At 42.8% G+C, this 14427-nt stretch overlaps 2 protein-coding genes across 6 annotated transcripts in view; one reads left to right on the top strand and one right to left on the bottom strand.

Moving 5' to 3' along the window:
• The window catches only part of mical2a (microtubule associated monooxygenase, calponin and LIM domain containing 2a), a 36380-nt gene extending 27417 nt beyond the window's left edge, over positions 1-8963 (bottom strand). For 4 of the 5 annotated variants that reach the window (XM_086183364.1, XM_086183353.1, XM_086183372.1 and 1 more), the window contains exons 1-2: positions 8823-8963; positions 1219-1579 (exon numbers count right to left, since the gene is read on the bottom strand). In XM_086183364.1, the coding sequence (XP_086039490.1) occupies positions 1219-1473 (255 nt within the window). In that variant the 5' untranslated portion in view covers positions 1474-1579; positions 8823-8963. Of the gene's footprint in view, positions 1-1218; positions 1580-8822 lie in introns of those variants that run through there. The other variant, XM_086183388.1, reaches the window with a different exon arrangement.
• A 1356-nt stretch (positions 8964-10319) lies between these two features.
• dkk3a (dickkopf WNT signaling pathway inhibitor 3a) lies at positions 10320-14281 on the top strand. The gene is made up of 7 exons (XM_086183406.1): positions 10320-10591; positions 10799-10867; positions 10948-11010; positions 11856-11948; positions 12932-13076; positions 13211-13367; positions 13499-14281. Exons 1-7 carry the CDS (start codon positions 10388-10390, stop codon positions 13584-13586), a joined length of 819 nt encoding a protein of 272 aa, XP_086039532.1. The 5' UTR covers positions 10320-10387; the 3' UTR covers positions 13587-14281.
• The last annotated feature ends 146 nt before the right edge of the window (positions 14282-14427 follow it).

Genomic DNA, 14427 nt, shown 5'->3' on the forward strand with positions numbered 1-14427 from the left:
ATCACTTCTTTTTGACTCAGGATGTAGAAAGAGCCAGCCACATATATTTAGCTTGAAGCTAATGCCGCAACGTACAGTCTAATCCACATCTTCTTAATCACCAGTAGGCTCAGAAATCCACAAAAACTAGATAAAGAAAATGTGGATTACACCAGAGAATTCAGATTAGCTTGAAGCTAAATATATTCTACGTAGCTGGCTCCTCCTGCATTCTGCAGTCAAAAAGAAGTGATGAAGGAGGGAAAAACCTCTGCGGGATCAAGACACCTATTTGTGTTTACTTTAATGGTAAAAGACATTTTTGGGATGAAGTGTCGTGTTAAGATTCTTTGGGACAACATACACACTATTTAGTTTCACACACATTCAACAAAGACACGTTTCAGGATGAAACCAGGTTTACAGATCCGTGAAATTTGCTTAACAGTCATGTGCATTGGGATGAATGATTTATTTCATAATATCATGAAAAAGTTGAGATGAGCTTGAAGTGTCCAGAGGCTCCAAGTACATAAACAAACCATAAACTAGACACTGATCTTATACACATGAAAGTTGTTCTCAGACCTTCAAGTAAATGTACAGTTTAAGGACGAGGGATGTTGTGATCTAATTTAAAGGGGAAGATGTATTTATCTTTATATCTATGTGTGCTTATTTTTGTTGATTTTGATTTTTTTTTTTTCCCATCAACTCACTGGAGCCGTTTCATTTTATACTGGTGTTTGATTTTAAGTCAGTACATGTATACCTATGCATTCATTTATTTATATTTACATTCCAAAAATTTGAGTCGTCCAGCATGATGTTGTCTTATATAAAAAAGAATGATCTCCGCCTCCCCCACAAGGACACACGGATAGGCCACACTGGGCACTGGATCCCTGCATCCCTGACAAAGACACTTGAATCCGCGCGCACTTATTTTTAAACATACTTACCAATCTGCAAAAAAGAAACAAAACTAAAACATGTTTTGGAAAATTGCTGGCAGTAATTATAAATATATATTCATTGTAGTTACTTCATTGTTCCGAATATACGACTTTTTTCCCCCACGGATTAAGTAGGGTCATTTTATAAACAGGGTCATCTTTTATTAGGAACAACACAGCACATCTCTTACCTGTCTTCATTTATAAATGCATCATCTGTTTACAGCAGTTCAGTGTTAGAATATTGAAAAGCTCTATAAAAATACGTTATCATCAAACCTACCTTGGTGCTCACACAGGCTTGGCCTTTCTTGTATTCCTTATGGGACATCCTCTTATCCAGCTTACTCCAGAGAGCTTTGGCCTTCCAAGAGGTGACCTTCGCCTTCAGACTGCTGTAGAAGCTGCTATTGTCCGCCGGATCAAGATCCAGCTTCCTACACAGGACGTTGAAGGCCTGCAGGGTTCCCTTACAGGTTGAAGCCTGGACAAAGCTCTCAAACAGCTTCCCCACATTCTCCTCCTCTGTTTCTCCCATCTTCCCAGACTGCAGTGATGGTTTGGTGTGGCGGGGCTCCTATTTTCTTCAGCACTCTGCCAGATGTGGCTACACCCTCAGATTGGCTCGCACCGTCATGCCGAGTCTGTGGAGGCAAGACACATAGAGTATGATGTCATCTCATGGCAAAGGATCCAAAGACGGCTTTGGGCAATTGATGTTTTTCCATATTCTATTATTAGCCTGAATAAATTGGTCCTGTTTCATTAAATCCTTTCAATTCCTTTAAATGCTTGCAGCTTTAGACAACGTGGCTTTATTATATCTGCTTATGAACCTACCTTAATTCTTTGATTTACATTCTAAAACTGTAAAAAAAAAAAAAAAAAAAAAGGTGCTCAGGGCCCGCCCTTGCTGAGCCGATATCAAAGTCAACAAGCAGAGTAAGACGATTATATTCCAGAGATGAGACCTGAAGAGAAAATCAAACAACAACAAAATTTGCCAATATGACGACGTCAGACAGCTGTCCAGCATCTGCTTTATGGAGGCATAACCGTGGGAGCCTATAAAAAGAGGTTGTTGGTGGTTCTAAACAGTGCTTTTATATTTGCCAAGAGTTTCCTCAGCTCCATTCTTGAGTAATAAGCACTTTTCATGGTTGCAGCAATGCTGTTGACACAAGTAACAATCAGTTGAAAGATAAATTGAACTCAATATAGCATCTTCATTGTGGGTTAAACAGCGGTTTTCCTATGAGTACCTTTCATTCCTGGAGTGCAGCTCTGACCATGGGTGAGCATACAGGAAAAGAATTTGTCTTGTGTGCAAAGTCTTTGAAAGTAAATGTAATGGAAACCCATGCTAACACACTGATTTGACTGGCGTGAGCACTTACAGTTGACCCTCTTTTAAGGTGTGTGCATTTGGTATTCTTCCATACTTCAGTTACTAAAAATGCCTACGTGTGTTAGAATAGAGCCAAACTGACAAAATTAAACACAATCCTCTTCCTGCAATCAACCATCAAGTGTTTTGAAAATCACACCAGAAAGATTCTGTGCCAGAACTCAACATCAAAGCTGAAACCTGGAACTTTTCTGTATGCGTATGAGGCTCTTAGGTGGAGACCACAGCTTCCGCGAGCCGTCTGAAGCCTTTGATATTTTAATGTCCCGTGGAGCGGGACGGGCAGGGCCAGAGAGGAGAGGCCAGTCTGGCTGAGCAGGACTCCCAAAGCCCCCCCTCTGCCTGTAATCCACTATTACTGTCACAACCCGCCCAAGGGCCTTAGGTGGCAAAGTGACTTTGCCATGAAACTGTTTATAGAGAGCTGAACGCACATGGTCATGCAACGTTAGTCCAAAGACTGCTTCATATGCCTGTAAAAAAACAAACAAAAAAAAACCTCTTGGATGGACCCCCACGGCCTCTCACAGCAGGCATCCAGCCGCAAACAGTCCACATTCCTGTGCCACGTGGCTAAAAGAGCTCTGAACTGCTCCATCAGCATGAGACCAGCACTGCATGAGCCGCAGACCCACCAGCCGGCAAGTCGCAGGACCACCTCCTTGTTTTCTGGGTGGTGGTTGTGGTGGGGTTATTTTCTGATTGTCAATGAGTGATGAGCGCTGACTGAGACAGGCCTGATATATGATGCAGGTGCTTTAATGGTTCATGCTTGGCGGGAGACTGTGATGGGAAAATTGCTGTGTATTCTACCATGCGGTATGTGGAGTGTTTGGTGTCCACATCATATCTGACCCTATGAAGCCTCTGGCAGAGTTTAAAATCAGACATTTGGAGGCACAATTCTGCCAAAGATGGTCAGAGAGATAAAGAACACACATATCTATTTAATATTGATATCAATTTAAACTTTGGTCTGTGCTCAGGAATCTTTTTTGTTTAAAGTTCAAACAAAGACTTCAAAAAGTCCCGATTGGAACAACTATTGGAACCATCTGTTGTACGAATCTGCGCGGACTAATGAAAAGGTACCACTAGTGTCCTGAATACTCACACTTAAACTAGATTGTCTCAGACAGAGCCCCATGACTTCACCATCTCAGTCTGACAGAATGGAAAGTCACTTGTGGGCAGACAGAACGAAGCCACAGAACGGCTGTAAAAATACAACTAATGACAGACGAAGCAGAAAGAATACACATGCAGACACACACAATACATCACAACCGACCATATAATGCCTCAGAGGATCAGAGCGTTTAACAATATGCAGGTTTAAAGTCTCCTGGTGGTTTAGAAAGTGAGCTGATCCAGGGAGTATATGGGAAAACGGCGATGTGCTAGTATCATTTAACCCCGATGCTCTTTGCATTATATGACTGGACTAGAGTGACGCACTAGAGAAAAATGAGTACATACATCCATAAAGGCATTGCTGTGTCTGAGAGACGCAGCCAGCTATCAGTTTCCAGGCTGCCCATGGGGGGAATGTAAAGAATGTACCTGTTACACCTGGACTGCTGTGCAACAGGAACATACAGCTGAACGTGTTTGTACGAGCTTTCACACACTTTTTCTGACAGCTCTTATACTAAACATGTGTATCTTATCATTATCTCAAGTTCGGGGGTGTAAATCATATGTTTCATTCCAATGCGATCTGACATCCATTCCTTCCCTCTTGAAACCACCTCAAAACCAGAAGCACATACCGTTAATCAAACAAATGCAGTAAACCACTTCTCAGTACATAAAATACTACGAATAAGACTATGTTGATATTTGGAGTCCCTGTAGCCTCCTCGGTGGAGTGACCATTGATTTCTAGAGCTACAAGATGCCACAAATCTTGACCACATTGTGTAACTTTGACTACAACTAAAAACAGAAGAAACACAGAGTCAAATCAGTGACGCAATGTCTTGTCATTTGTCTCTGCAGAGCACATAGATTCAGGCTGTTTGAGTACAATAGGAAGTTGAAAAGACAATGAAAACATTGGGGTGCTGGGAAATGCACACACTGAAGTGTAGCCAGCAAATGTAATTACAGACTGGACTGAAGAAAACCAGGAAGGAACCCTCTGCGGGCCTGATAAGTGGGCAGGGTGCCTCAAAAAACAAAGCAGTCATGTGGATTTGGGCCTGCGGGCTCTGCCCATCAGCAGGCTCCAGAGCACCAGCGTGTTATCGCAACGCTCTGAAATCAGGCTGCGTGTTTGGGCAGCGGTGCCAAAACAAGAGTAGATCTGACAGGAACAGGAAAGAGACACTGGCAGAGGGCTGTAAACGCCACTCAACTTCATAGCGGAGAGCCGATCATTTAGGCAAACAGGACCCGTCTGGCCTACAAGGTGTGTTCACCGCATGGCTCCTCTGGAGAATGATTTATCCGGACACACAGAGCACAGTTACCTCTTCCCAGCTGCTCCAACAAAAAAACTCACTTCAGGTCATCTAGCTGAGCACTGTAGGAGCGACTTGGTACCAATTTTATATGTCTGATACTGATACTGCAACCATAAATATCTGCTGACCAACGTTTTCCATCTCTTTAACAGCTTAGCAGTTCTACAGATGCACTTAGCTTAAAAAAAACCAACTACAAAAATACCATCCACAAATTAGGGCAAAAACACTCAACTCCGCTAAAGGCAAAGATATGTAAGCCACAGCATGACTGTTCTAAAATACTGCCGCTTCTGTTTATGTAACCTTTTTTGAATCCTTAGCTGCATTTTTGGTTGGTTGGCACCATTCAATCTACAATAAATAAAAAATGGGGAAAAGGGAAAAAAAAAAAAAAGGAAACTGTAAGCTTTAAATATTTCCCGTGCACTTATCATTTCCATCAATTCAAATGTGGACGAAGGTGTTTACTCATTCATGGCAGCGGAGGTTGAGGAGACACTATTACACTCTGCCAGGAATAGAAGATTTTGTAAGTCAACAATTAGTGGGGCCGGACTCAGAATAGACACGTATCGTGTTGCAGAAGGAAACAGCACATGACCTGTAAAGATATCAGCACCACTAGGACCTGTAAACAAGAGACCCTGATGAGGAGCACAAAATGTACAAAGTTCAACCTGCTGACAGCTGACATGGTCTGGAATCCAGATGTAAATGACTGCAGCTTCTGGTGGCAACACAAAACAAAACAATATATTTAAATGACTGAAACTGCCTGCTAGAATTTTTTTTTTTTTTAAAGAAAACTCAGAATGCCAGGAGAGAGAGCGTAAGCTCCCTCACACGCCTTCCATTCACACACTTCCTGCAGAGTGCGTCTGGTTTCCTGTCCAGATCAAACCTCTGGGATGTGACTAAGACATGATTGAGACCAGTATGCCCATTCACTGCCAGAGCAAACCAGTTAAGGATGTCCTGGACTGAACCTGCCCCTGAGAACAGTTCTGCCTCCTTCTGTGGATCCATCCAGCTGCTGGATTGGAAACAATATGTCCCAACAATGTGGCCAAAACATACCTGAACTATAACCTATTGATTCTACACAGTTCAACTCACCGGTTGCGTGGCTGATGCCTGGACACGCTGGTTTTATTTTTGTGATGAGGAACAAGGAAGGAAACATGTTGCATAGAGGAAGAAGAAAGTTTACAACGCCTCTCTGGCAATAACGAGCCCAAGCTTCCACTCGCAGTCACTTTACTGGGCTGCACGCAACAGTTGCAGCGCTTTTCTCAGCAGAGTGACGTCCTCACGTTTCTTTATTCCTCTGATTTATGAGCCCATCGATTCATTCATTCCCTGCATCATTCATTCATTACTCCATCTGTTTGACTACTCTAATGTTAAGTGTTCTCATAGTCAACATATACCAACATAGAAGCTAACACCATATTCAGGCTTTCATAAGCTACACAGTGAGAGATTCATGTGCGGCTCTCTGTGGTGTTATTTTCATCTCCGCACTCTGTTGTTAAGTTAAACTGCAGTAAAGCTGGCAATTACAAACTAAAAATGAAAGGCTGGAATGAAAACCTGCACTTGTAAGTTGCTGAAGTGGTTCGCAGTGGGAGTTTCTCTTCAGATGTTTTTGCAACAGTTTGGATGTAAATTTGAACAGATTTTTTTTGCGTTTTGTTACAGCAGCTCCTACTTCTATCGCACTTCCTCTGATAGATTATACATACAGCCCAGTCTGCCTGTGTACTCTTTGCTCTAAGGCGACTACATCGTGTTGAAAGGAGAACAAGAGTAATGATCTCACGTGTTCAGACCAGAAGTCTAGAAACCATTTGGCAGAATCCAAAACACTTTTTAATAAAGCATTTGCCAAAACACAAATTGTCTTGTTTAAAAAAAAAAAATTTTCGTCACACATTGCCCATCCTAACTGGTGAATGGTTTGAAAGAAGGAGGTGCACTTAAGAGGGAAATTCCAACGAGAGGAGAATAATTTAGTTGAATGTTTATGCAGGTTGTAAATTTCCAGGAGAATAAATCTCACGGCCCATCAGCGTCTGAGCAGGAGACAGTTGAGATGTTAACACGTTGACTTGCAGACCCACTAATGAAGCGTCCCTCAGCAGGAGGAGCTGGGTTACCCTACATTTTCAACCATTTGAAAAGAGACAGGAAATGATTGCTCATTTTCTACTGGAAAGAAGATCTGCTGCCATTTGTATGACTGTGTGACTATCCCCCCCCCTACACACACACACACACACACACACACACACACACACACACACACACACACACACACACACCACAATATGTTGCTGAACACATCATGCGTCATGCTTCAAGACACATGAATCACACCAGAACTGAAGACAGTACGCTGAAATGCAGAGATGCCGCATAAATCATCATGAAATAGGTTTTCATGACAGCTTTAGCGCTGCATCGTCATCAGGGAAGGTTAAGCCAAGGGTGTGGCTACAGAGGAGGTCACCAACCTCCTCCAACCCAAGATCACCCATGATGGTACCAGAGAGTGGCAATACCCGCTCAAATGCATCAAGAAATACGTATCTATCATTGATTCTACATCACTTTAACCAAGGTCAGGTTTGAATTTAGGCGGGACGGTTGATCCAGTCAAATACAACAAAACCTGCACACCGTATCCAACTTCCTGCAGCTGATCAAATCCAGACTTCAATCAGAAAACAAGCATTTTAAAAGCTGATAGTTTGTCAGCCCTAGAGAGAGAGACGCAACAACCCATGACCTCATTGTGCAAATCTGCATCGTGACGCTGTTCCTTCTGCATTATTTTGATCTATTTATTCCCATGAAATCACTGAAAAAATCAAAGTTGGACAGCCAAGCCAAGTCAGATTTGTGATGCATCCAGAGTGATTTAGGACAAAGTGAACAGCCCAAAAACATATGAAATAGCATTTTTGCTAAACTGCTCCAAACCGCATTTGGAGGTGGTCTGAAATCTGATTCCAATCAGATGCATTTCAGTCAGGAGGCTCAATTAAGATTTCAGATTCATTCATGTTTTCATATTCACACTCATTTAAATGTCGACCACCTTCAGTTGACGTCTTGTGGATCAGTTGGTGACACAACAAATGTGATCGCTCACAAAAACAGTGTGAACAGAAAAAGATCAGAAAACAGATTTGCCTCAAGTCTGAACAAAGCCATTAGGATATTGTATCTTCTTACTTTAATATTTTCTTCTAAAACATCTGAGGCCACCATGTCAGCACAGTTGCACCACTGGATACTGACCCTCAGTCACTCTCGCATTAACAAGCAGTTTCTGTCACTCACTGACCTTCACTCAGTGAGCTGACAGTACAACCTGTCAACACCACACCTTCTTTTACTTCTGCAGTTTTCAAAACTGCTCCAACGACAGACTGAGGATTATTTACAGTTTGGGAGCAGCTTGAAATGCATTGAAACGAATGAAATGACAGGACCCCCTTATGTTAAAGGCGGGGTTTACACACACACACACACACACACACACACACACACACACACACACACACACACACACACACACGGGGTTGTATATTTACATTCATCTAATCGAAAAGCTGGTTCAACTTATGAATGACATTAAATGTTGGCTCATGGTTCAAACGCACTTATAAACATCAGCATGACAAAAATGCTGGTTGCGCAAGTTACGATAAGTCTGTCTCCTTTATCAGAGCAGCCAGATGTCTGGCTCCTCTCAGACAATAAACGCTGAAAAATGCGAGCGGACAACAACGTCAGGTTCGTCACTGTCGTTGATTTAAACTGACATCTAAATATTTACTGGGATTTCAAAATAATATTCAAAATAATAAAAGCCAGCCGGGGATATTAAGCCCTGTAAGCTAGGCGAGTGTCTTTTCTAAAGTTGGAGCAAAAGTTAATTTGAGGTGTAACAATTTCACGCGTGTAAAAGTCACACAGGTGAGGCTGTGATTGACCCACCTCTGCTGCAGGACGAACCGATCCCTGAATGTCTCCGGTGAGCGGCGTCCGGTCGGTGCGGCGGTGTGTCGGCTCTCCGCCAGCCTGACAGCCAGCGGTTTGAGCAGCAGCACTCCGGTGTGTAGAGGGCGGTGCTCGAACTCTGACACAACCCACATGCAGCTGCCACCGCCGCCGCCGCTGTCTCGCTAATCCCCCCCCCCCCCCCCCCCCTCTCAACGAGAAAAGACCAGAGGAAACTCAGTTCAGTATTAGACTACAGTACATGATGACGGACTTAAAAAATAATATAAATGAATAGAGGAGGGTGAACAAATGATTGACAACAATCACGAGATGTCATGTGACCCGTTAAGTCACACAACAGCCTGTAAAGTTTGTACGTTTAACAGAACGTCGACAGAATCCGGAGTCCACACACAACGTTCAAAGTCGACAGTCTCTGAACTTCTACCGAGACTGCAATGCCATCGTGTGGTCAGAATGTGGAACTACACACAGAAACGCCACGAGACGTAACCGTCGGTGACAGCAGGGCTTGTTTACCCGGCCATCATATTTTTTTTTAATAGATCGATTGGTTTTATTTTTCGGTTAAATTTTAAAAGAGTTTTCTTGTCATGTGACCTATTGATTCCCTTTATTTTCTACAGCTTCCACGTCACGTGACCTAATGATTGTAAATCAGCAGCATATAATACCAGACGGGACAAGAGCGCAGGCCTCTGGATTTATATCATTTTACTGTTTTGTTTGTTTGTTTGTTTTTTTTGCTTTGTGTAGAAAATGAATTGTTCTTTCTTTAAAAAAAATCTTGTTTTAAGTAGCTTCCATGTCATGTGACCTTCGGACTCCAATACAGTGCCAGGATTTAGCGCTAGAATGAAAATATAGGACTCGTGTCTTTCTTTTAACATTTCAGTGCCTCCTATATTCTCTGTGAATATTCTGATGCAACACTGGTGCTTCCATGTCACTAAATACGTAAAACAGACTAATTTAATTGCAGTTGTATTTTACAGTAATATTGTTGTTGTTTTTTCAATGCAAAATCGATCTTTTAGTGGCTTCAAGCCATCACACACCTCTATGACCCAACGATGACCCTGCTAAGGTTTTCTTGCGTGGAGTCATTTGGTCACATGACCGGGAATGTATCAGGGGAATAAAAGCAATTATTTTCATGTAAGACATGTATTTTTGTAAAAACAATAAATAAAGAAATAAAGAAATAATAAAGCAAATACACGGTAGCTGTGAAATCAGTCGTGCCTCAAGAGACTTATTTTAATCCTATTTTCTGCGGCACTGGTAAGTCAGCACGAAGGTAATTTCAAATAATGATTTCGTGTCACCTCTGGAGTAACTCGGGGTTGATGGCTTCTCTGTAAGCCTGTAACAAAACACTTTCACTGCTGTAAAACGTCTGCTGAGTTTAATTCACATTATTATGCTGCTCCGACCCTCAGTGACGGAAACGCATCAGCTGCGGTGAAGATGCGGGTCTCAGCACCGCCGCGCCCTCCTCTCTGTGCAGTAGCAGCAGCAGCAGCAGCAGCAGCAGCATGATGATGATGGTGATGATGCAAGTCGCCCTGCTGGTGTTGAGTCTCCCAGCCCTCAGCCATGGAATCCTCCCTGAGATAGTGGACTCCGGAATCAGTCACATTCTGCAGGACAATTCCGCCCAAACGGACCTGGACCGCATGTTTGTCCAAGTGGAGCAGGAGGATGAACAGCAGCAGCAGACTGAGGACGCCTTTCACCAAGTAGGACGCCAGCGCCACTCTGGCTCAGAATCATGATGATGACTTTGCATTATTTCACAACTGCTGACAACCTTTGGCAGAGGTTAACGGGTGGTGACTTTTGCTGATGAAAAAAGCTTAGAATAAAGACTCCAGTGGCGTAAGATCTCAATGCATTTCTGCACCTGAAAAGTGGAATTATGTCTCATAATCTTTCTCCTCTTCTAGAGAAAGGAAGACAGTCCCAGCACTTCCAGTCCCCAACCCCATCACGCTGCTGGTTCCTCTGTAGACCAGGTAGGTCTTTAACCAGGAGACAAGTGCAGGAAAGGCTTTTATTTATTTTGAACTAAAACCGATGTTCCACTATCTGACAGGAGACAAATAGCATTGTTGCAACAACAGTCCAGTCCAGTGACCTGGGGAACCATATTGACAATGTAAGTTCACTCTGTTGATTTATTCTGAGCTCAAGATAATGACATCATGTCTGGTAGCTGACATGAGCTGGACTGCCATGATGTCAGAGAGCGAATCACATGTCGTGTCTGATTCTTGTGCTGATGAAAACACTCTTGATGTTTGCAGACTTTCTGGATTATGTGAGCGTAAATATCAGAGATACAAACATGGTCATATTCTCACTATAAAGACCAACATTAATACTGACCAGTGATCAGTCTCATTCCTCTATTTCTACGCTGAAGGAATAGTTTGTACCACATTATTGTCAGAAGAGAAAGATCAATGTTACTGTTGCTTTAAAGTCGCTGATAGATCATCACACTGTCGTGTGTTGATTTGTAGTTGGTTGAGGTGTTTTGTGTCCTTCTGAAACTAATGATTATTTGAATTATTGTACAATCTGCAAGTTATTCTCCCTATTGATTAATTTTTTGATTGTTAAGAATTCTCAAAACAGAGATATGTAATCACTTGTGCCTTAAATGATTTTACAAAGAGTTGCCCATATACTACTTGATGGATGGATCATTTTACTGGGAACATCTGAAGTTGCTCATCAGTCTCCACCCTTTTGTCATCAAATATTCCCTGAGTCTCAGGATGAACTGGAAATATTTTTGCAGGTCAAAGGTCAAGGTCGCCGTGACAGGCAACACATCATAGTCGTACTCCCCTTTTTTCCTAGTCTGGATAGTTTTTCCACATTACAATCAAGGGTCTAAGAACTTGTAAAGATTTTTTTAAAGCCACAAACTCTGAGCTCTGAGTGTTTTTGGAACCACCAACAACTCAGAATGTCTGCCTCGTCATGCCTGTGTAGGGATGCATCACGGATGAGGACTGTGGGAAGGGGAGGTACTGCTTCTTGGAGACACATGACTCCAAGTGTCTCCCTTGCAAATCCACTGATGTGGTGAGTGAACTCCAGTTTGTCATGTTTATAGAGTGGTCTTTTACTAACACACACAAACACAATCACTAGCTGGGGTTTCAGTTTGACTGCATTGCAGTGTGTCCACAAGTGTAACTGGAGTGTGTTTGTGAACTCTTCCCATGGTGGGGCAGCATGAGTCAAGGTCAGGCATCTGCTCTCTCAGAGGATGACTGCACCACAGATCAGTAGGAGACTTGCATGTAGAGACTCAGTCTGTAGCTGCACTTAGTCAGGCAGAACTATACATGTGAAGCAACCAGCCATACTAGAGCAGACAAAATAAAAACACGCAGGACAGTGTGTGTGACTTGTCTCGCACTGGAAACCTGAAATGATCAGAAGCCAGTCGTTCTATTAACGTTCTACAGAGACAACGTGGCATTAGGGACATGTTTGTTGTACTGCTAGCACGTATTAGCTCATCGTCTCAACTTCCATTCATTTATTTCCATCCATCCATCGTCATCTTCCGCTTATTCCTACACGTTAAGGGTCGCGGGGGGGCTGGAGCCTATCCCAGCGTCAACGGGCGAGAGGCGGGGTACACCCTGGACAGGTCGCCAGTCCATCGCAGGGCCAACATAGAGAGACGAACAACCATTCACACTCACATTCATACCTACGGTCAATTTAGAGTATCAATCAGCCTAGTCCCCAATTGCATGTTTTTGGACTGTGGGAGGAAGCCGGAGTACCAGAGAGAACCCACGCAGACACGGGGAGAACATGCAAACTCCACACAGAAAGATCCCGTGCCCGAGCTGGGACTCGAACCCGGAACCTTCTTGCTGTGAGGCCACAGTGCTAACCACTGCACCACCGTGCAGCCATTCATTTAATTGTTAGTGAAAAATAAATTTGCTTTGGATGAAAGATGTGTGGTAGTTACCTTGTGAAGCCATTTGTGGCTTTGATTATAGCTGCATGATCCGTAAATGATGGGTTTTTCCCTGTTGTTTCAGCCGTGTACCAAGGATGAGGAGTGCTGTGGTGAACAGCTGTGTGTTTGGGGTCAGTGCAGTCAAAATGCAACAAAAGGAGCAGCTGGGAGCACGTGTCAGTATCAGACTGACTGCAGTCCAGACCTCTGCTGTGCTTTCCACACAGGTACTGACACACTCACACTGTATATGTAAGACAGTTAAAAAAACACCCATATCTTCTGCTAGCACTACGATCAGAGCATGTGTTGTTGTGAGGAGTCATCTACTGTATGTGTTTGTATGTGTGTGTGTGTGTAGCCTTGCTCTTCCCTGTCTGCTCTGTCAAGCCCATTGAGCGTGAGCGCTGCTTCAACCCCTCCAATCACTTGATGGAGCTTTTGTCCTGGGATACCCAGGATGAACGACCCAGAAAACACTGCCCCTGTGCAGGGGATCTCCGCTGCCAGCACCTGGGGTGAGTTCAGCCACCTCCTGCACCTGTCACTGACTCTCTGATAAAACAGTATCATCATTTTTTTTTTTTTTTTAGTGTAGAAAAAAATCCAACATCACTTCTCTCACAAATATCACTGTCCCCCCTGCCAGGCGAGGGTCCATGTGCCTTAAAAGGGAGGACTCCAGTGAAGAGGACCTGACAGACTCTCTCTACTCAGAGATAGACTACGTCATCTAGCTAACTCTTGCACATAAGCAGACCGGGTTAGGTCTCCGCTAAGCTTTGCAAAGACTCATTGCACTTTCTATTTGCTATATGCAGCATGAAACATGGCTGAAAATATATGCAGTCTGATTGCTTCGACCAAGGTTTAAATGTACGAAAATGTAAATGTAAAATCTCGAACATGAAATACTATATTTGCAAAAAACACAGATTTTGGACTATTTGCTGCAACTGTATATACTCTTACACTAGCTGCTAATTCTAGATCTTGTAATGAACTGTAACACACTGACTGTGTGTGGGGACTGCGAGCTTCAACGCTCACGTCTGATCATATCATTTGTATACTCACTGTAGTAACTATGCACTAACAAAACAAGTATGTGAGACCAATCATGATTTACTTAATACACTATAAGTTATTGGGGCTTCAAATACAATTATTGGCTTCCTCTGATTTCTTTGTAAAAACTTAATATTTATTAATTTTTTTCCTGTTTATTTTGACATTACTCAAGAGATGTTTGTCAAACCTTCGCTGCTTGCCGATCCTGACCATATCCGGCCCACTGTTGAGATTTTAAGCTTTTAGGTAGTAGATTAACGAGGCTGTGATTAGAAATGTATTGGGATTTCTTTTTTTATACGTTCAGCAGAAGAAAAACATCTCCAGTAAATGACGGTGAAAAAGACTCACCGTGAGCTGAAATGAATAAATATGAAAAAAAAACAAACAAACATTGTTGCTTCTGTGTCTCTTGAATGCCCGTCATTGCACTCGAGCCTTTTCTAAATGCAAATTGAACCCAGAGTTTTGTATTGAACGGATAAGTTTTGAATCATTATTAGCATT

This window comes from Aulostomus chinensis, chromosome 2 (genome assembly GCF_037954235.1).
Source record: "Aulostomus chinensis isolate RoL2024-O1b breed Wild chromosome 2, RoL_Achi_v1.0, whole genome shotgun sequence".
Classification (NCBI taxonomy): domain Eukaryota; kingdom Metazoa; phylum Chordata; class Actinopteri; order Syngnathiformes; family Aulostomidae; genus Aulostomus; species Aulostomus chinensis.